Raw genomic sequence first — 24,297 nt, 5'->3', positions numbered from 1 at the left:
CTTATCTTGCCTCACTTCTAGAACCTGAAGTTCAGGTTTTAAGGTTTAAAGCTTTAAGGTTTTGAAACCCTCTTTGCTCTGCTCAGAGAAAATAAGCAGAAGAATGATGGTAAGATTTTTTTTTGTCAGCCTCTCCATTCTCTTCAGCATCAGAGAAGAGTTATAAGAAAAGCCTGGAGAAGTTTTGATTTTCCATCTCTTCCTTTTGGGTGCTGTAGAGAGTAAGATTTTCGATTGCTGTGGGAGCTAAATGAGTTTTGGTTGGGATGTAATTTTCACTTCTTGAGATCAGCATTTCACATTTGCAAAAATAAAGATGTCAAATGGTTTCTGAGGATTAGAGAGCAAAAACAACAGGGGTGCCTTACGTATAAGTCAGCATTATGTTATCAGTTGCTTGTTATACAGGCTATGCATGCAGAACAGTTCATTTATTCATCTAAAATATTTACATAGTTTTTGTATCCTACATTGAAATACATGGGCAGCTCACAAATCATAAAATTGCCATTAAAACCTCTGTGACAACGGGTAGACCCACCCAGTGGGAACTGCTGTAGGTCCATTTTATTTGCCATTAGTATTTTTTTAATTAAAGATTGATAGAACAAAAGATTCTGCATTCAGGATTTGAAGTATGTGGGAATGACTGCGAAACAGCAGCAGGACAAATAGAGTGGACCAGAGATCCCCAATCCCCGGTTCGTGAACCAGCACTATGGCATGCCAGCAGTCAGCCATGCAAGCAAGCAAAGTCCCATCCACAGGATGCAGGCAGCAAGCGAAACCACACCCCCTATGGTCCAAGGAAAAACCTCCATGGAACCAGTCCTTAGTGCCCAAAGGGTTGGGGGCCGCTGGACTAGATGATGGTCATGTAAAAGTTATCTCAATCTACAGAAGGAAAAAGGACGTGAGAATGTCTTACAAGGGACCTTTTCTGCTTTTCTGGAAAGTCAAGTAAAGCAAGGGAGAATGGCATTCAGACTTGCAAATTTCTGTTTTTGGAGCCATGGTGGTGCAGTGGTTAGAATACAGTACTGCAGGCTACTTCTACTCACTGCTGGCTGCCAGCAGTTTGGCAGTTCGAGTGTCACCGGCTCAAGGTTGACTCAGCCTTTCATCTTTCTGAGATCAGCAAAATGAGGACCCAGATTGTTGGGACAACATGCTGACTCTAAATCACCTAGAGAGGGTTGTAAAGGACCATGAAGTGGTATATAAGTCTAAGTGCTATTGCTATTGCTACCTTATAATAATGACAGTGCCAGTACTCGTGGTTTACTCTTTTGGTCTGCACTACCTGTTGTCTGCACTACCTCAAAGGGCTGACTGGATTGTACTGCTATAGCTATTTTGTGCAGATGTAGATTGCTGATATTAATAGAAGTGAATATTTGTTTATCAACTCTTCACTGATATTGGGCTATTGGTTGTAATATTGATTGGCTGCACAGGAATTTCTGGTGCTAAAACATGGATAGAAGTATCTTTTTTCTCATGCCCAAAATTACAGGATTAGAGTTACCAATAATTTTACCCTCTGAATTATCTCATTTTTCATTTTCGCTGCAAATTCTCTTAGTTAAGTATTTTCTTTAAATGGTTGGGATCCAATTCACACATATACATTTATCATTTGATCTGGTATTGTTATTTGTTCAACATTTCATCATTTACAAATGAATGTGTTGTTTGCTTTGAACAGCATTATAACTGGTGAAATATGAAACTCTTCCTATTGAATAATGTGTTTCAGTCATATGAATTCCCACACAACAATGAAGTGGCATAGTTGTATGAAGGACTATGCCTTTGCTACAGTTTTCTCATATTTTATCATCTCTTAACTCATTCACACTAAAGGAAACTCTACCTGGAAATTATGTTTAATAATAATTTCTGGAGTTAGAAATACTCAGCATAAGCAGCAATATAATTTAAATGTGTCGCATATTCTCATATTCCATGTTAGGGCCTAGACAACTTTTGCTTATCTTGAAAATGCTAAGCAGATTGAATCTAATAAGTACTTGGATGAGATTGCCAGGAAGACTAGGGCAGAAGACTAGACCGAGTAAGCAAAAACAAAAAACAAAACCTAAGAATAAAGCAGTGACAAACCATTCCATCCTATTGCCAAGAAAACTGTATAACGTGCCTATATAATCACCAGGAGTTGATATCAACCTTGATCTTTTAATATGCCCATCTTTCCAGTTCCATATATAAATAATAAAAATAATTTTAAATAAGCTATTTGAATAAATGTGATATTTTATTATAATGTTTTATTTATTATAGTATTTCAAAACTCACTTTCCTGTCTTCTTCCTAATACTAAAATTGCAAATTCATATTGGTAGGTTTGTAGAGATGCAAGAAAAGAAAACATAATCTTTTGTATTAATATGTTTTTAAGCATGTTGATGCATATTTATACATCTTATATAGCTCTCTGGCTCCCAAAGCAGAACTGGCCCCAAATGGTGAATGAACTAAAGCTCTTTAATCTATGCTATCAGGTTAGGTATTAAAACTGAAGAACAAGGAAGGGGTGGTAATCGGAATCTAAGCCCACCTGTACTTATGCACCCATAGTCACTGCCTCCCTTGCTTTCGTTATATTTACAACAATATTAACCACTCCGTGCAGAATAATGAAACATTTTAGGCTTGACATCTAAAAAGACACAGCAGAGGGGGGAAAAGGAACAAGAGGAAAGAGATAACTAGCAAACACAGCTGTAGTGAATCCTTTGTAGGGAGAGCCAGATGACCCTACCGCTTCCAGAACAGTTGATCCTCCTGCACTTCCTCACAGGGCAGTTCATCTCAATAGGTTCTATGAAGAGGGAGGAAGAGCTCCCCCAATTGCAACAGTGAGTAGAGTGTTTCTTCTCTTCTCTTCTTCATTGGGCAGTTCATCCCTCGTGTCCTGAGCCAGATAGTTTCAACAGCAACAGGTAAAGTTGACAGCTCTTTGAAATATGCTACCATAAATATCAAAGAGAATACATTTCCTCCTGGAATTTCATGTCTTCCCAATATGATTCATTTAGGTAAATTGAAAGAATGGTCCTTAGTACTTTATGGGACATCCATCCAGCCTTACTCCCCAAGAAATGATTTTTTAAAAGGCGAACGAGTACGCATGAGTGCAATTGAAGACCCTACGGAAGATTATGGACTAGATGACTATTCAGGTAACATTAATTATTATATTTGAAATAATATAACCATTAATATAGCAAGCTTTTTTTCTTGCTCTTTATTGATTTCCTCAACCAAGCCAGAAAACCAGTCTCTAAAAACTTTGAATTCTATTCAATACTTTTTCTTAAAACTTACGTTCTTATAGATATTTTGAATATTTGCATTTATAACTGCTATGAAAAATATTTAACAAGTCACTTTATATTTTCTTTCTTCTCTATTTTCCTTCAACTTGTATTTCATTTCTTGTACTTTGTTTTTACTTTTTCTTTTTTCCTTTCTATTGGTTTGTGTTAGCTTTTACCTTCTTGTTTAAATTTTTTAATAAAAATTATATATATATATATATATAATTATATTCAATATTTTCAGTTTTGATTTTTTTAAACTTCCAAATTATTTGTGTGATGGAATCCAAGCTATCTGGTACAAAATAGACTTGAAGTAATTTCTATAAAAATAAAATTGCAAGGATTGTTTGTCTTTTTTTAAAGGTCCCTGCAATGCAGAGTGCAGTAAGGTTGGATGTGGTGGACCGGGGCCAGACCATTGCAATGACTGCCTACACTATTACTATAAATCTAAAAACAATACACGGTACGAAACAGTTATTACTTCTCATAAAAAATGCATGCAATAAGCCAGTGTGAAACTAGTCAGAATTCCTATTTAGAAAACTTTTATTAGATCATACCAAGATGGCTTCATTTTTTAGTATTATCCCATTTTGCATAGTATAAAACATTATACCATCAGCTGACTATAGGTAGTCTTCGTTTAACTATCTTAACTGAGCCTGGCAACTTGGTTGGTAAGTGAAGCAGTTGCTAAGTGAATCAGAAGCTGTGCTTGTGCTTACAATCTTACTTTGGATTTCATTTGCTTAACAGCTGCAAAGTTGTAAATGTGAGAACTGATCATAAAACCACTTTTTCATCACTGCTATACTATGAATTGTTGCTGAAGTTGGAATGTCCATACAGGGGTTAAATGTATGTTATTGTAGAGGAATTTAGAGCTGACTTTTGGGAAAGTATGAAAGAGCTTTCACAGAAGAACTTGGACAAGAGATTATATAGTCCAGACATGAGAAAGAAATTCAAAATAACCCCACCTAGATTTTGTTTAAAATAAGATAGGACAGAAAGAAACTTGGAGAGACTTTCAAGAGTGATGTCACCTTTTGAGGTAGGCCCAGTCAAGAAAGAAACATGCAGGGTTTCTAGGAATGCTGCTTTGTTGTAGGAAATAACAGCAGAATTTTGAAAGCCTGTCTAAATGACACATTAACATCACTATCTGTTATATGAAAATACATGTATTACAATCTTAATGGCATATGTACATACATACATACATACATACATACATACATACATACATACTATTCTCATTTCAGATAAGCAGTGTTATGGCGCGCACACAAAGGAAGGAAGAAATAGTAAGCCAAAAATATTAAAAGAATGAGTTAAGACAGCATTCACTATATATCACTGTAGCCCTCTGACTTTACACATCGGTGCCAGAATTCTGCCAATGACCATACTTAATAAATTCCCTAGAGATTTTGCATCCAGTTTTTCTGCCTTTCCCTTTGTACAGGAAATCATAACATTTTTCCAATCGTCAGACACAGATGTAGTCTTCACCTCCATATTAATCACATTGTGTAGTGATTCCATTAGAAAATCACATATGTTAACAGTTACACCATCTACACAGCAGCCTTATTATTTCTTAACGTTCTTACTTATTTATTAGTTCATTTTTATGTTTTTCTTGGACAGTAACATTTATAGCATTTGTTTCACTTCCACACTTTGACATATCATTTTCATTCCCATACAAATCTGAAAAATACTCCTTCCAGCATTCCCTCTTAGTTTCATGCCAAATCATTTCATCACTTATTCTCAAATCTATTTGCTCAGTTGGAAGCTTCTTATTTACCACTCCTCACCTACTTCTAAAACATTTTATTTCCATCAAAATTATTCTGCATTTTTTCTTTTTCCTTTGATTGTAATCACGTCTTTATGTCTTGGGACAACATTCTTTGGAATATTTTTTCTCTATCCATATATTTATCTAAATTCTACTTTATGCCACTTTAAAAAAAATAATTTGAATATTGGAATACAGAATGGGAAAGAGTTCAACAGGGTTAGAAATACACACTTGAAACTTTGTCATGGAAGATGTGCTTTTTGAATTGATTTGAACCAATGATACATTTCCAAAAAGATTTGCATCTTAATTTTCATAAATTATGCTCATCTAAAATGCAATTTTTATCTTAAATGTTATATATTTACAGCTCTCTCCAATTAAGATTGGAAGTAAATTGAAGTGTGCTTGTTTAGACAAAAAGATATTGTATCTGGCTCTGGTATCGGGAAACCATTGTTCTGCTTTTGTTATCCAAACAAAATTATTTGTTAACTGATTAATTCTGTCCAGCTCAATGCCATCTCTGTCTCTTATTGTTTTTTTTACAATAAAGAATCTGTGTTCCCAACTGTCCACCTGGTCACTATAGTGCAGACAAGAAACGTTGTAAAAAGTGTTCACCTAACTGTGAAACATGTTTTGGAAGTCATAGTGACCAATGTAATACCTGTAAACCTGGTTACTTTATCAATGAAGAATCGAGAAATTGTATTACCTCCTGCTCAGAGGGCTTTTACCTGGATAACAGTAAGATTTTGTTTTTACATTATTCAGTTGTTATACTATTGGAAGGAACTATAAAATCATATTCTTATATGCAGTACATTCAATATACTGCTGTCATTTCAGTTTGAACTCTGAAATTTTAATTTTAGAATTATATACCAAATAACTCAAATGTTGATTGACTGGGCAGCCTTGAAAATCAAATCAAATAAATACATAAACAAACAGATAGACTATTATTCAAAGCTTGAATAATTGAAACAAAGAAGACTATGTGGTTTTGAAATATGAAGTCAGATGGGGGTAAGAAAGATCTCCATAGGAGATACTCCATAGAAAGATACTCCATATGGGTAAGCAAAAAATAAAGTTATATCATAACTACAACACAGATGATTTTGCTTGATGTGACACAGTAGAAAAATTGGGTTTTAATTTCTAAGTAGTTTAAGATAGTCTTTATATAATAATACTGCCAAGTTTCTAAAATGAAGGCAAGGAAAAGATATGGTACAGTATGATATGGTGTGGACAATTTTGGTATGGATATGGCAAGGTTAAACAGTTCATTGAAGGTGCCAGCAGTGGACATCTGCTGTAAAAACAGGGCCAACAGCATGTTAGGAATAATAAGAAATCATTTTGAAAATAGAGATGGCAATACTGTACTCAAATGTCCATATCTAAATCAGAGGTGGTATTCAGCAGGTTCTGACCAGTTCTGGAGAACCGGTAGCCGAAATTTTGAGTAGTTCAGAGAACCAGTAAATACCACCTCTGACTGGCCCCGCTCCCATCTATTCTCTACCTCTTGAGTCCCAGCTGATCGGGAGGAAATGGAGATTTTGCAGTATCCTTCCCCTGGAGTGGGGTGGGAATGGAGATTTTACAGTATCCTTCCCCTGCCACGCCCAGCAAGCCATGCCACACCCACCAAGTCACACCTACAGAACCGGTAGTAAAAAAATTTGAATCCCACCACTGATCTAAATCAATGATGCCACTGCACCTGGAATATTGTGTGAAGCTCTAAAAAAGATTTAGAAGAGCTAGAGAAGGTTCAGAGTAGAGCAACTAATATGATCAAGTAGCTTCCTCATGAAAACAAGATTGCGATATTTGTGGCTTTTTAGAGCAGAAAGTAAGCAAATGAGTTGGGAACCTGACTGAGGAGTATAGAATTATGCACGGTGTGCATAAAGTGGACAAGAAGAAGCTGTTTCCCTTTCCCCAAACACTAGAAACAAAGATCATCCTATGAAACTGAATTTTGGGAGAATCAGGACAAACAAAAGATTTTTTTTACCCAACATGTAATTCTACTTTTGTTACCATGACCTATGGTGCCATCTACAAGCTTGGCTGTCTTAAAAAATAAAGTTGAGCCAATTAGTGGAAATAATAGGGATCGATAGCCATTAGCCTTATGCAATTGGTTGGCCATGATGAGAACAAACTGCTGGACTAGATGCTTAAGGAGTACAATACTGCAGGACACTGTTTATGCCTGCAACGTTGGAGTAATCTGATTCTAAGGATAATTTATAATTTCAAATTGAAAAAAATCATTAGGAAAAAAAATTGTCTTCATCCATTTTCATTTCTCACACAGTAATCATTAGGGAATAATTATGTCTATATGTGCTTCGTTCTATACAGCATAATTTACTCTGCTCTATAATTGTTATATAATTTAGAATACAGGTATTCCTCAACTTATGACCACAATTGAGCCAAAAAAATTATGCTGCTAAGTGAGAAATTTGTTAAGTGCGTGTTTCCCCATTTTACATCTTTTCTTGCCACATTTGTTAAGTGAATCACTACACTTGTCAAATAAGTAAAACAGTTGTTAGGTGAATCTGGTTTTCCCCATTGACTTTGCTTGTCAGAAGGTCGCAAAAGTTGATCACATGACTCTGGGACACTGCAACCATCATAAATATAAGTCAGTTGTCAAGCATCCAGATGTAAATCACATGACCATGAGGATGCTGCAATGGTCATAAGTGTGAAAAATGATCATAAGTCACTTTTTTCAGTGCCATTGTAATTTTAAATGGTTGTTAAGCGAACTGCTGTAAGTCAAAGACTACCTGTAATATATTCATATTCATGTAATTTATATATCCTATTTTAAAAAATGAGTAATTTTGACAATACTAAGCAGGCTTGCTATAAGTAAAACAAAGCAGGATTTATTGAACAGTATTTTTCCAGATGTAATGACACCTTGGAAATATAATTACAAATATTTGGAAAAAATTGTATGTAAATTATTTAAGTATTAATTTAATGTATCTTTGAATAGGATTAATTTTAATTTTTTTGGGCATTGTATTTCTTTCTAGATAAGATTGTCTGCCGTAAATGCAGTGAAAATTGTAGGTCATGCACTGAATTTCATACATGCACAGAATGCAGACATGGTCTAAGGTAAGGAAATGTTTGGCTTTAATTAACATGATTCGTAACTGGCTGACCAGCTGCACTCAATGTGTAGTCCCCAATGGACCTGCATCTACATGGAGGGAAATATGCAGTAGGGTACCCAAAGGCTCTGTTTTAGGCTCAAATCAATGATTTGGATAAGGGGATAGATGGGGAACTCATCAAATTTGCAGATGACACCAAGCTAGCAGGAATAGCCAGACTCCAGAATATAGGCTTATGAAAGGATCTTGACAGACTTGAACATTGGGTGCTATCTAACAAAATGAAATTCAACAGTGAAAAAAGTAAGGTTCTACATTTAAGCAAGAAAAACAAAATGCACAGGTACAGTATATGTGGTACGTAACTAAATAATAGTAACTGGAGAGGGATCTTGGAGTCTTAGTGGATAATCATTTAAATATGAGGTAGCAGTGTGCTGCAGCAGCCAAAAAAACCAACACAATTCTAGGCTGCATAAACAGGGATAGAATCAAGATAATGTGAAGCGTTAATACCATTTTATAATGCCTTGATAAGGCCACACTTGGAATACTGCATTCAGTTTTGGTTGCCACAATGTAAAAAAGATGATGAGACTCTAGAAAGAGTGCAGAGAAGAGCAACAAAGATGATTAGGAAACTGGAGGCTAAAACATATGAAGAACGGTTGCAGGAACTGTGTATGTCTAGTCTGATGAAAAGAAGGACTAGGAGTTACATGATAGTGTTCCAATATCTCAGGGGCTGCCACAAAGAAGATGGAGTCAAGCTATTCTCCAAAGCACCTGAGGGTAGGACAAGAAGCAATGGGTGGAAACTAATCAAGGAGAGAAGCAACTTAGAACTAAGGAGAAATTTCCTGACAGTTAGAACAATTAATTAGTGGAACAACTTGCTCCAGAAGTTATGAATGCTCCAACTGGAAGTTTTTAAGAAGAGATGGGATTTGTCTGAAGTGGTGTAGGGTTTCCTGCCTAAGCAGTGGGTTGGTCTAGAAGACCTCCAAGGTCCCTTCCAACTCTGTTATTCTATTCTGATAGGAAAAGAAGTTTCTAACATTCCAGAAGAAAAAAATATTTCACATTATATTTGCATGAAGAATTTTTTTCAAGTTGTTTACAAACATTTTTGCAAATGTATGTATTGTCCTGATTAATCATGCATTAAAAAAATCTTTAGTATGTAGAATATAAAAACCAAAGCACTGTGTTCTCAATCTGCAATATGTCTAATATTTAAGAATTGTCATATAGAAAAAATAATTAATCAATTAATAATTTGTTTTTGTAACTATTTTCATAACTTCATTTAAATCCACAATTAAAATGTATCTTTGTTGGTATTATTGGCCCAAAAGCTTCTGCGTTTTTCAGGCTCATAATCAGGCTAAATAATACAAAAATCAATGGTTGGAAGACAAAATAGAAAATATTTTTTTAAAGGGCTAAAATTTCTAGCTTTGGAGTCTGCAATTTATAACAGTATTTATTTTTCATGGAAATTATCATCTGAATGAATTAGCTATTGCTAGATGTTGTAACTTGTCAGGTACAACAAGCAATACTGAAACAACTTTTTTAAAAAATTGAAAAGACACATTCAATTCCACTCCATCTGAAGAATTGTGTTACTCCTTTACCACTTTAATTTTCTGGTACATACTTTATCAGTACAAGTATTCTTGTACTGATAAAGAAAAGACATACATAAAATTGATACCATAATCTAACTGCGATGTAATTATCTCATTATAATATGTTTTAATTACATGTTATGTTCTTTAAGGCACATATATATTCCTTACAGTACAGATATAACTTAGAAGAGAGAGAAAATTAAAGCTGCAACAGCCTAAGAATGATATGTTAAAATATCCATATTAAATTAGCAAGCACAATGGACATGGATCAAAAAAATCCCCCATAGACTAACAACAAAATCAAAATTAACAAAAGCACTTCATATCTAAGCATAGCAGCGGAGTAGTCTGCTTGCTTTCAAAAAATGCAAATATTTTCTGTAGTATTATGTTTCAGACTGAGGTTCAATACATCAGTTATAAACACACCTTAATAAGTCTTTAATAAATGGCATAAATGGAACTCACTATAATCCATAAATGTATTTTCTCTTCCTCTTAGATATTAGCAGAAATTATCTAAATCTCCTTGTGTTTTTTATGTAGTTTACAAGGAACAAGATGTGTTATACGCTGTGAAGCAGGCAAATATTATAATGGCAGAGACTGTGAGCTATGCCATCATTCCTGTGCTTCTTGTGAAGGTACTTCTAATATTATTTTATTAACTAAATAATTTATGCCTTCCTTGCAACAAAATAGAATAAGTAAGCTTTGTAGACACACAGAATATTATTATAAATATGAAACACAGGTTGTCATTAGGCCATGCTTAGATAATACCCATTGATCACAGTGTGAACAGCTTCAGTATCTATGGTAGTTTCTCCGTCTGGGATAATAAAACTATTATCAACATTAGCAAGAAAAACAAATCTAAAACAAACCAATAGTAGTTCTAGCAAATCAGTGAGACTATGAGGAGGGACTAGCTGTGTAATTGGATGAGCTTGAATGTCTTTTTAACATTCTTGTTTACATGGAAGAATACCACTTTTCATTCCACCAAATTAGTAATCACACTACTAAATTATTTAGTGAATATTCATTATCTATGCTTTATTGAGGATACAGCACTGTGTTATCATTTTTGTTTTGTTGGCTTTTGAGGCCCAGGAGCAGATGCGTGCATCAATTGTACAGAAGAGTATTTTATGGAGAATGGAAAATGTGTGGTAGCTTGTAGCAATGGCTACTATTTGGATCATTCTTTAGAAAATGGATATAAAACTTGCAAAAGGTAAGTGGTCATTATAAGCTATATAACATTTTAAATCAGATGCAAAAATTGAGCCATTTTATACGTGAACCAGAAAGGAACCATAAAGGTGACTCAGTGGTTAAGACATTGGGTTTGTAAAGCCAGCAACCCAGGTTTGACACTCGAGCGTCATGCAATAGGGTAAGCTCCCGTCCTTGCCCCAGCTCCTGCCCACCGAGCAGTTAGAAAGCATATAAATGTGAGTAGATAAATAGATACCATTTTGCTAGGATGGTAACAGCACTCCATGATATTATGCCATGGAAATGTCTTTGGACAGTGCTGTCTCAATGGCCTTGAAACAGAGATGAGCACTGCCCAATATAGTCAGCAATGACTAGCAGAGTAAAATCCAAAAGGGACTCCTATATGTGAACCATAACTAAGAAACAAACTGCCCCGCTAAAAAGGAATTCTATTTTCTAAAAATATTTCCTATTACTAAACTTTTAAATTATCCAAACTTATACCTAGCATTAGTAGCAATTTCCACTGAAGCTGTATTAATGAAACTTTTGGGTATCCAGAATCCTTTGAAATATTTCTAGGCCTTATTTAAGGGCACAAATCCTTCCAAGCCAAAGTTAAGATAGTGGTAGAGAGTTATGCATAATTTTGTGAGGTGTGAAAATGTGATTATGCTCTGTGGTGAAATTTTACAATGACCAACAGCCTTACCATGTACAATTAGTCATTCACAGGTGAGAATGCTTCCCCATCAATCTCATTTTTTTTTCATCCAGAAACCATGGGTTGAGAGGCATCATGGAATTGGTTGTCTAGCTAAAAAGGAAAAAAAAATGAGAGTAATATATGTAAATGCTTTCTAGTCCCAAAACAGACTTATAAAAGGGAAATTAATTAACTGAAAATTCTGAGCAGCCAGATTATTTGGCACGGCCACACAGTTTTCTTTGTGTAACCTTCAAGATCTCAGAGGTGTAAAACAGGAGCAGATAGGTTTGCTTGTGTGATTTAATTGTTCATGCTATGTTATTTTCTGTGTTAGTGTACACATTTTAGAATCTTGTAGTAATTTTAAATATGAATCAAATTAAGCAGTATTTGATTATAAGAGAAATAATCGACCTTGGTCCTATGTATAACTTGCTTGGGTTTTTTTTTTTTTCATTAAGATGTGATGTCACCTGCTTTGGGTGCAGTGGTCCAGGAGAAAGAAATTGTACAAGTTGTCCAAATGGCTACATCTTAGATACAGGTCTCTGTGTAGTTGGTCTTGTCTGTAAAGATGGTGAGTGCATTTCTCCAACTAATTTTCTTATTTTTCCTCTGTTTAATATTGTTTGGACTTTAAAAAATAATCTCAGGAAAGCTGAACTCCTTTACTGTTTTTATTCCTAATAGGAAAAAACATAGGCTACCTTTCCAGCTTAGTATTCTCATCATTTATCATAAAAGAATAGTCTATTTTCATATATTTGCTTAAAAGTTTTGAGAAGAAATTGAATGTACAAACAGTATTAAGAGATCTAAGACTGCATCAATGAAAGAATAAAAATATTTTTTTAAAAAAAACTGCAGAAAGAGGCCCTAAACAAAGATAGAATAAATCAGCTGTTGAAATTGTCCCCCAAATGTGAAATACTGGGAAATCTTAATTTTGCAAATTCAAAATATAAAAGAATTGCTATTTATTGTGGGAGTTGCACTTTTGCTATAGTGTGTGAGGATATGTATCAACTCCCTGAAAAAAAAATTAGTATCCTCAACCAGAAACAATTGGGTACCTTTCAGGACTTCACAGTTATAGCTGAATCCTCATTCTCAAAGGTCAGATACCGTAATCCTGGTGTCTTCCTAATGTATTAGAAAGACTTGGGTGTATGAGTAGATAATATTTGGAAGCTCCAACTAGACTAATTATGTGGTCAGATCAGTGGTGGATTGCCCCCTGGTTCGCACCGGTTTTATAGAACCAGTAGTAAAACTGGCGGGAGACTCCGCCCACCGACCCCAACATCATCAAAACGCTTCTGTGCATGCGCAAAAGAGAGTGTGTGTGAGTGAAGCAAGCACGCATGTGTGGCCCCTCTGCGAACCGGTAGTAAAGGTAAGTAGAACCCACCCCTGGGTCAGATGTGACCAATGTACTTCTATGTATTGGAATACATAGCAGAAAACAGAAGCAGGCTTGGGAATGAGTATTAGGATTTTTCTACAGGGATAGGTAGATATAATCAACCATGTATTTAACAAGGGAAAAATCCTATTGCTACTCCTAGAAAATGATCTATGCATAAGTTGTACCTTTTTAAAAATTTATTATCATTTGTCTTTCCAAACCAAAGGAATCTTTGAAGAAATTATATTGTCTATCTATCTGAAAATAGAAAAGAATGTGGCCAAATTTGGATGTGGGGGAAAAGTTGACTAACTAAATAAATATTTGAAAATATGCCAGATCTAACCAAGGGAAAAATCCAGAAAAAAATTCTACCAATTTAGGTTTCTTGACTTTTCCCTTCCGGTCAGATGATTAGAACAAAATTGCTGTTAAGAAAATGGGGAAAAGCCATGTTCTCTACTTTTTCTTTATCTTGTAAAGATATACTGAAATAATGGAACAAGCAATAACTTATAGTTGGTTTCATTAGTATCCAGAGTGAGTCAGCTGTAATAAAGATACACAGTGGTGTAGCAGATCATAGTGCATCTATTGTTGAATGGAAAGTGATTCATACAGGCTAATCAGCAAACAGTGCAAATTTACTAAGAGTCTTAATTTGGCATTGTTCAAAAGTCAGCAAGCACCTTGGGGTAAGCATGATGTGTAAAGTTTGCATTGCTCCTTTCATTTCAAATGCTTTTGTCTCTCATATGCAGTTACAACTGCTGCTACACTCAGTTTTTTGTATCACCTACTATTCTATGCTACCAGCTTTTCTTCTTGCTCCTTTCATTGTAGCTGAATGGTTTTTGACAACTTATCGATGGACTGTGTGATCTGGGGTTTTTTTTAACCTCTGTTCCTGTTCTGATTGTTTTATATCCTGTCCAGGTGTTCCCTTCATGATTTGTATCCAACTACAATTTTCTCCAAACTGAAATACTCCATTCTAAGATGTTTAATTCACAACCTCACTATTGCTTCTCGTGACATTTTCAGAATAATTTTAAGCTATATTTGGGGGTGAAGTGAGGAGTTTCCTGATACTTAAGGGAACCTATGACTTGGAAATCAAATTATTTAAACCACAGTAAACCCTCAGTTAAAACCCTTTAGGAGATCTCAAATGCAGCAGACAAAATTTGTCCATAAACTTTAAGTATTCTGTACATGAATAAAATCCCTTTTGCCATTTATGAAACTATAATATGCATAAAATACATGAAATATGCTTGTATAAAAGACATTTGGACTTAATGGATATCTGCTCTCATGACAACCCCATTCCCCACTGGTCTGCTAAATCAAGGGTTTACTGTGCAACTGCAATTTTTTTTTATGATCACGGTAATATATGCAGAATTCTGAATTTACAGAGAATTAATGTCCGCATGATATTAGGCCTCTGCTTGTGATCCCTTTCAGTTTAAGTAGCATTCAAAATTTGAAAGATTCTTAACAACATAATGATTTCAATATCAATGACAATATACGCAAGTGCTACTGAGAGCATCTTTATGTTCAATGAGTTTTACAGCATTTGCCACTAACAATGAATTTAAGAAAACAAACCTCCAGTGAGAAATATTTTCATGCACATCCTAGTTTCAAGGGTGATTTTAATTTTCTCCCCATCTCATTATTTCATAGTTCTCCTTAAAAAGCATGTATAAAATAACATGCTTTTGTACACAATAAAATTGCTAAACCAACCAAGTATTGGTTGGTATAATATCCCTTTAACTGACTGATTGTTTGGGAAAAGTGCTTACCAGCTTGAATTGTGATAAACAGGACACTGGCAGATTTATCTGAATGTAGGATTGGATTTAAAATCAGATTGAAAAATCATGTTCTTCACAAAGACAGGATAATATTCAATTTGCCTTTTGAATCCTCCCGACTGCAGCCTTCAATCGCTCTATAGTGAGGGGTGGGGTGGGGTGCGTCAGAAGGAGCTGCTAGGTTAGAGAAAATCTATTTCCAATGGCAAATGCTCTTCCATTGGCAGCTGCTTATCTCCATAAAGTAACAAGTGAATAAGTTTTAAAAAATGATTGTGATGCACATTATAATAAATCATGCTTTGCAATTGCACAGTGAACAAAGAAATCTTTACCGTAAACATTTTGGGGAGCACGCACACAAAAATCAGAATAATATTCTATTAAATTCTATATGATTTAAAATTATGTGTACATTCTTGTGTGTTTCTGTTTAGTATTCTTTTTTAAATTCATAATACTCAATAAGATATCTCTGACTGCATTTTTCACTGTTTTCTAATACTTCTTTTTCTGATCTTTTTTTTTTCTTCTTACATAAATGGATACAAATCACTCCTTGCTACAACACAATGTATTTTCCTGAAAACAAATGCTGTTGTGACTGAAATTCCTTTTGATGGAAATCCAATTTTCTATTTGCTACCTGCTCCTGAATGATCTCTTCTATCAAATTTGCCTGTCTGACCAATTAAATCTCCTCTACTTGACACCATGCTGTTCAAAACTCAACCTCCTTCCACTCTCTATGACCTCCTGAAGCAACGGAAGAGTCTTGGGCAGAAGGCGGCTTCTGTATGCTAGTGAAAAAGAATAATCTTTGCCAGCGGAAAGTACTTCAGCAACTTTGCTGCAGAACATGTACACTAAAAGGTTGATTTGGCTTCTCTCCAGGCATTCTTGTTCCGGTAGACTTATAGATTAATCCATATTATTAAAAATGGGGAAACCCTCCGAAAACCACATTTTTTTCTCCTCTTTCTCTTTCTCCCCTTTGGGGAGGCAGTGAACTGTATATTGGAACTTAAAATATAAAACTACAACGAGCCTACCTTTCATTACTGGGTGTTCAGAACAAAACATCTGGGATCACAGTGTCAGTAGGGTGTGACCAAAGCATTTGATGCCAAATTAAAGTCATTCGACTTCCTGTCAATTTAAGGACATGCCTGGATTATTATTTTTTTGACAAAAATCTGCTTTTCTTTTTTTTTTTCTGCTTGTTTCCCTTGAAGATGTGTAGAGTGCACCAACAATACAGCACAAGTTTACAATGGATTAAAACAAAACAAAAAACATACTTGCATTAGTCTTTTCTTTTTTGTCCTCATGTAATAAGAATGAGAAGAACTCTGAAAAGAAATAACATTTTTTGTTGGAAGCTCATGCTCTGCGTGCATTATAGTGGTGTCTGCATTTTTTTAGTGTGATTGTATGTTGGGTAGCATTTGCTTGGATTCATTTTATCACATTGGTAAATTCTCCAACAGCTTTTCAGAATTCTGGCCAGATAAAACTGTGTGTTTTTTAAAGATACATTTTGAAGTTTTAGAGCTTCATTCTGGTATGAATAAACTCTGAAAGATGCAAGTACCCCTCCCTTTTTAAGTGTAGCTTTTATACTTGAAACTGGAATCCACCAATATCCATAAGATAGAGTGTGCACTTTTAAAACTTTGATACCAATATATTTCTTGGGATATGGGCCATGACTTCAGATCAGGCAAGTTAAACATAAAAATTAAAGGAAATAATTTTAATAAATAAAATCTAATTTAAGTGAACCAAATAGTCCAGGGGAGTCAAACTGGCAGCTTGTGGGCCAAATGAATCACGCACAGGCCACGTGTACCCCATTGCAATATGCCACGTGACAGCAACGTGATGCTGCGAGTTTGGCACATGAAATAGTCTATCAGGAGTCAAAAAGCAGTAAATAGCAATCAAATATCAGTTCATATAATATATATAGAGGAATATAAGTAGACCAAATTAATTTCAATCTTAAAACTATCTTCAACAAAAATACATACCATACATCAATTTTAAAAAAAGAACTTTCCAAAAATCTGTTGATATTTCTTTTTACATATTTACTTTTACATACCTTTATGTTTATCATTTATTTTCCTTTAGCTAACATTAGATCCTTTTATTGATACTTTCTAAAACTCGAATTTTTCCTACCAAATATTTCATACATTTATTAAAGTGTGATGCATACATGGATATGCCAAATACTCCACCAAATAGTATCATGTTTAGTCATGTGCAGTAAAATAAGGTCTATAAACAGAGCTTGCAGGGAGGGGGGGTTGCATAAAAGTGAATAAAATGAGCACATCCACAATCATATCCATGTATTGGTTTCAATATCCCTTCAGCAAGTAAATATGCATTGGCTCATGCATAGGTTATTTTATATGTAGTATGCTCAATACATTCATGATATATTGCTTTCTGAACAAAGAGTAAATTCTCTGGATTTCAGCAATTGTGAAAAATGAATAGATATTAAATCCAGAATACAATGGTACTACTATAAACATTTGTGTGATCTATACCTATAACTGGAATTAATTTACTAAACCAAATTTTACTCTTAATGTGCATGCATTATCAGTATTCCATCAAGAGTGAAATAATTTTTTATTATTGTGCAATAATAGAAAACTTAAAAGTCCTAAGCCTAAAGCTTTTCTGCTACCATATAATATGTAGAGAAAATTCCCAAGATAAGTTTCAAATTTCATAGTATATTTTCTATATTCTATTTTAATACTGAAAATAGTATTAAAATATAATTTGTGAATTTTAATTAATATTCAAAACATTCATGTATCAGAAAATATAAAAATTCTGCCATTTTTAATTGTTTCACTGTATATAGCACAGATCTATATGAAATAAAAATGTTTTATTTATCCTGAAAAAATAGGCTTCCTGAACATTACATATTATATTGAAATGAATCTCTTTTCAATATAAATAAATATGCACAAAAATCATCTAGCTCACCATCAAATTATTTAGAAATAAATGTCTTTTCAGATTAAAATGAATAATTATCACCTTGAAAGCTCATTTCATTTAAAATCCTCAGTATTTATTATTATAACTTGAAACATTTAAGAGACCAGCAAAAAGATAAAGGTGTTTTGATACTGTCATTCATAGTCTCAAGAGTATTTTCACTATTTTTTAGGATTTGCACAAAATCTAGCCAGCTATCTTTTTTTAAAATTTATATTCTAGAAAAAGGTAGATGTAAGAGAAATTCTAGTGTGCGTAACATAGTTACAAAGTACACAATCCTATTTTAACAAAATTTCAAATGAAGAAAAAAACTTCTCTTAAATATACTAAAGACCAACACAATCTGAGAAAGGCATTACATTGTCCAAAGTAAATTCTAGACAATATTTTAAAAACATATTTCTTTTTACCATCTCTCTTATTCTAAAACTTAAACTAAGATCTTAAAAGAGATGGCTTCAATAAGGAGATAAAGGAGAAGTTTAAAGAAATTGGCTGGAGTGAAAAACAGAATCCATGAAAAGACAAAGCTCCTGCATAGTAATATCCTACAGATGATATTTTTGACTTGGAATGATTGGTGAAAATGGGAAAAAGTCAGATATGCTACCCTGATCTAGCTGTGTATGAATTTCTTTGAGATTAATAGCATTTCAATTAATCACTCATTGTCTATTCTTTTTCAAAAGTAATTAAGTTTGATGTAACTTTATGTAAGTTGGGCGGTGGCTTGTACTCTGAGAAGACATAGTAAGCATGATATGGTTATTGCCACTCATGCCCAATTTTCAAAAATTCTCATAACCCTGTTCTAGTTGTATTATTACTGTCTGGACTGCCTCATTTTTACATGACAAAAAACTAGAAAATAATGCTTCCATGATTTAAGTTAATGGTATAGATATATTATATAAGTAAATATTACGCAACACATACACACATGCAAATACATCAGTGTGTGTGTGTGCTTGTGTGTCTCCAAATTGTGATATAATATATTAAGTTGTAAAGATTTTATTTGGATACTTTAAAATGCTTTTAATCTAATATAGAGGAAAATTTAATTTTTTTAAATATTGACATTGTTAAATCCAGATACATTTTACTGCAAAATACTGTACATCTGTAAAACGTCCAGCTGTTATTTGTAAAAACAGGTAGTATTGTAATTGTTAGTGGCCAAAATCAATGTTATTCTACATTTTATTTTTTTCTATTAAATTAACCTTTTCTCCATCAGCCTAGTAAAGCACATTTATAACATATATATGTCATAAACATATGACTTATATATTCTTTTGCTTAGATGTTACTTTTTCTGCGTTTTTCCCTTCCCTAATTTTTTTTAAACAAGTAATTTGGTATTCAACAGAAATTGCTTAAATAAACTGAAAGAATGTTTTATATTAAATTATTGGTCTTGGGGTAGAAGAATATTCAGATCTCTTATTTATTTCCAAAGGGACGGAGGCACCAACAGTTACAAATGATTTTATAATATTTTGTACAGGACATAGAATCAATTTTGAGAAAGCTATGATCATTCATCAAATTTGCAACTTAATGAAATGCTGTAGTCTTTGTCACCTTAGTTTGAATTTGTGTCCCAGCATTGTTCTCTTCCAGTGGAAGAATAGAATTTATCCATGGAGTGTCCAAAGCTGTGCTGTAATGCTTATGCCACAATAGGATTTAAACAATTATGGGGTAATCTGAACAAGGGCCAGATGTTAATAAGCTTTAAAACTCAGTGCTTATTCTAACATACACAGAAATTAATTGCATGTGTGAATTGACCTCGAAGCTCTGCTACAAATTGGTGGAATTTTTTTAGCATTAAATAAGCAATGAAAGGTTATATCAAATGAGATATTTCTTTTTAATTGGAGAGTGAATGTCCTTCACCATGACAATGAATAAAGCCCGTGCTCCATGGTTGTAAGTGAAACAGCCCTATCTGCTTCACAGCATCATTTTATCTATTGCAGCCTCACAAACCACAAGCTAAATAAATACACAAACGTAGCTTCCAGGTAGAATTATATACCTATTAGCTAAGATGGCAACAACATGAATCAGAAACAGAAGATCTAAGTGGTTTAGCTATTTTAACAAGAACAAAAAAGTTGACAGAGAAACAATGAGAGGTTGTTTTTTCTAGGTTCAGCGTGGAATGAACAAATAAATCTATCATTAAAAAAAAAACAGTCTCACATTTCTGTAAAAGCTGGTGACTAAACATCAGCAGGTAGAATAATTTGGTCTGCTAGTGAGTATATCTGACCTCTGAGCAATTCCACAGAAGTCTGACCTGGCATTCTGGTTATGACTTTTTACCCACTGCTGAAACCTTGAATCCTCTTCCTGGTTTCCTTCATTTTATAGAGCCCTAATTAATTGTAATTACTAAGTAACTTTATGTCCCCAAAGCAGAGTGAGGGACAGAGGCAGAGAGAAAGAGACAGCTCCAAATTTTATTGGGAAGTTATGAAAATATATTTTCACAAAATATAAGCATACTTTACAATCTCTCAGCTGGTGCTCTACTCTGAGCAACATAGATTTAAGGAGGACCTGCCTCCATTGGGCAGGTAACATTTTAACATTTATAGATTTGATGTAGGTAGGGAATTACTTTTTTTTTGGATATGAAATGAGAACTGAATTGGAAAAGTATGACTCTTGTCTTTGCTGTGTCCTCTGACTTCTCTCTTCTTTTTTTGAGATATCCTGAAATTTTGAGTTGCTTTCAGTGCTACAGTGAAAGTGGATTTGTCAGTACCATTGATTCTATCAGGAAGATAATTTAGTGATAATTTACATTTTCATTATAGAAGACCAAAGAAGAATGGTCTAGTTCATCAGCATAAACTAAAAAGTCACAATCGATGGTCTATTTCAGTGAGATTTGGGCCAAAGAGCACAATCTTCTGCTCAATTAGCAATCCAAAGTAAAGCATTTATGACCTCATTTCTAAAACCTAGGAATAATCACTATTATTGTATTATTATTGTTGTTTATTTTACTAAGTCATTCTCCCAAAGGATTGTAGTTTATCAGGGAGGAGGAAAACTGTGTTTATGACTCACTCCTAGAGATGTCCTTGACTGTGTTTCCTTTCCTTATTGCAGCCTACTATATCTCTTCTTCCACTCTCTATCAGAAGCAGAGTCCAAAGATCAGAGCAATAAGACCTCAAAGATTGTGGTAAAAGGAGAGTCTTATAGGTGACATAAATATACAGTGTTGTCAATCCAGAGAATACAAATGAAATGTATCGTTATAGAAGTTATTGGAAAACAAATGGCTCAGTTAATGCAGAGAAGTGGATAACACTATACTAGGAATTGGGGTAAAAATGGAATCCATGATTGTGCATGGTATAATGGACCAACTTGACTGGGGTCATCCCAGGAAGGTGGGAGGTCATCAAAAAAGTAAAGATGGTTGTCATAACCACACAAAACTACCACATTTTTTTCCTCTTATAAAACGTAAATAAAATATGGCTTTAAATTGAATGGTCATGATTGAAATCTTACAAGTTTTTTATTCTCTAAAAATCCCACGCCATTTAACCCAATTGATATTTCAGAGCACAGCAGAAAGATAGATTTGTCTGCAAGATGTCATGTGTTCTCAGCTGACTTATCTAGAAAAAGCCTTAAAGATTATGAGTACCGTAACAATCCAGAACTTGCCAGGAAAACCCTGGCTCCAGAAGGAAGCTTTGCAGCAGCAATCAAAACATACTGTGAATGTTTCTGATTTATAGTGTGGATCTGAGCTAACCTTCATTCACAGATAACACCAACTTCAGAGAATCATAAAATCATTGAATTGGAAGTGACCTTACAGCAAATCTCATCTTGTCTCCTGCTCAGTACAGGATTCATTAGAGCATTTCTGATAGATGATTGTGTAACCTCTGATTGAAGATCTTCCACAAAAGAAATCTTACTGCATCATGGGGCAGCTTGTTTAACTGGATAAAATATCATACAATCAAGAATTTCCTCCTAATTCTATTTCTGAGTACTTTTAAACAAATGGTTTTGAACTGAGAATATCTTCTCCTTCTTCTTTATGTGTTAACCCTTTAGATATTTGATTGACACTATATCTTACCACAATGGTCTCTTTTGTAAGGTAAACATACAAATATATTTTCACCATTCCTCATAGGACTTGATTTCCAGACCTTTCCATCTTGGTAGTCCTTGTCTAAACTTCTTTAATTTTGTCTCTACCTTTCTGGTAGAGTGTGGTGCCCAAACTGGAAACAGTATGCCTACTGGGATCTGATCAGGGAGTGGAGTAGAATAATCACTTCCTGTGACCTGGACACTGGGCTTCAAAGTAGCCTTGGCTTTTAGCAGCTATATCTCATTCCTGGTTTATGTTTAACTTCTGGTCTTCAAGGACATTCAGATGTTTTTCATATACAGACTTCACAGATTTCCCCACCTGTTCTAAATTGATGCCATTCGGTTTTTCTATCCGTATGTAGGAATATGTATCCAAGTTTTTCAACTGAGTTGCATCAACCATTTTACCACTACTTTAAAATGATTTAGGTCTCTTCGCTTTTTTAAAAAAAAAATATACAGTAAATTATCTCCACCACATCTCCACTCACTTCTAAATTCTAGATCTGTTATGAAGAAGTTGAAAAATATTAGTTTCAGGGACTACAGCATTTACATCGCTTCATGATGCTGTCAATTTAGTTTGGGTCCTGTACTTTAATATGTTACAAACTGATAAGAGAACATCCGTTATCTCATGACAGATAGATTTGCTCAAAAGTCATTGATGCTATTAAACAGCTATTAAAATTCCCCAGTCTATCAGATCACCCTTCTTGCAAGGTTTTTGACATTCAGCTAACGCTAAAAGCAACCACGAAAATTATCCAGATCTACCTTTCTTAGCCAAGCTTAGTATTGGACAAATATTTCAAAATGATAAGTGAACGTTTTATTAAAAGAATTTCTTGAAAGTTCTCCAAACGTTGCAGATATTCTTCATCATGAGTATTTACAGTCAACTAAATATTTCATACAAAGATAGGAAATGATCCAAGGAAACAATTGCTTATTTGTGCTCTGTACGTTAAATGTTGAAGCAACAAGTATGAGGAAATACTTTTTGAGTGCATAATTTGAGAAGTACAATGCTATAATTTTATTTTATAATCTGTTTAAAAAAGTAATCACTGACCGTTCAGTATAATGAATCTACCAAAGAAAACAACAGAAAGCTGAACATACTTTTTTCTTCCTAGTATTTTCCCACAATTGCAGGATCCACTTTTTTCAGATTAATAAAGTGGTTACAACAGGAATTGACTGACCAGCTCCTCACCAGAGCCTTGAAGGCTGAAAGAGTGTGACTGGCCCAAAGTCACCTATCCAGCTTACATGCCTAAGGCATGACTAGAGCTCACAGCTTCTGGGTCTCCTTAACCACTAGACCAAACTGATTCTCTAAAAAAGCTTAAATATAATTGTACTTTATAAACAAAACTTTGCTAGTGGATAAAATATGGTTTAATATGAAGCCACAATTCTATTGACAGATTGTATAGCCATGTAAATTATTAGAGTTGAGTCCCGAAGGACACCCAAAGAAACTTTCAGTGAAAAAATTATTTTGCATTACACTGCTGTCAACTTTTATTGCTCTGTGAAACTCTTGCGCAACGTACTGTTGGCATAATTACATGCCAACTTAATTATAGCATAATTATATTCTTACAGCACCCTGTGGTGTAGTAGAATCAGTGTAATAAAGTAGCAGAGTAGCAGAGAATAGTAAAATATTTTCTGTCCATCACAATTACGCAGATCCATTTCATGCCAGGAGTAAATATATATGAAATGTATATTGAAAAAGATAACTGTTTATATTTCATATTAGTATGAAACCAATGAAGATCAAGATCATTGTGCAGTACTGCTACAGTTTACATTTTAATACATATCATTGATATTAAGCTATGTTTGGGATAGATAGGGCGAGCTGAGTGAGTAACCAACAGAAAATAAAGGAAATTTTTCACTCTGCTTTTGCAGCAGTATTAATAAAGTATATGTCACTTTGCAGCAAAACACAGGT

The 24,297-nt window shown here is 34.2% G+C and overlaps 1 protein-coding gene across 4 annotated transcripts in view; it reads left to right on the top strand.

The window, feature by feature from the left end:
* PCSK5 (proprotein convertase subtilisin/kexin type 5) overlaps positions 1 to 24,297 on the top strand; it is a 199,499-nt gene that overhangs the window by 130,608 nt on the left and 44,594 nt on the right. For 2 of the 4 annotated variants that reach the window (XM_034410214.3, XM_034410213.3), the window contains exons 14-20: positions 3,063 to 3,206; positions 3,711 to 3,813; positions 5,720 to 5,913; positions 8,244 to 8,328; positions 10,514 to 10,611; positions 11,078 to 11,207; positions 12,365 to 12,480. In XM_034410214.3, coding sequence (XP_034266105.2) covers positions 3,063 to 3,206; positions 3,711 to 3,813; positions 5,720 to 5,913; positions 8,244 to 8,328; positions 10,514 to 10,611; positions 11,078 to 11,207; positions 12,365 to 12,480 — 870 coding nt within the window. Of the gene's footprint in view, positions 1 to 2,824; positions 2,989 to 3,062; positions 3,207 to 3,710; positions 3,814 to 5,719; positions 5,914 to 8,243; positions 8,329 to 10,513; positions 10,612 to 11,077; positions 11,208 to 12,364; positions 12,481 to 15,902; positions 19,413 to 24,297 lie in introns of those variants that run through there. The other 2 variants (XM_034410215.3, XM_087886134.1) reach the window with 2 other exon arrangements.

Source organism: Pantherophis guttatus, chromosome 2, assembly GCF_059756535.1.
Source record: "Pantherophis guttatus breed Tessera chromosome 2, ASM5975653v1, whole genome shotgun sequence".
Classification (NCBI taxonomy): Eukaryota; Metazoa; Chordata; class Lepidosauria; order Squamata; family Colubridae; genus Pantherophis; species Pantherophis guttatus.
Note: the sequence above shows the minus strand (reverse complement) of the source record. Positions and strands in the feature narration are given on the sequence as shown.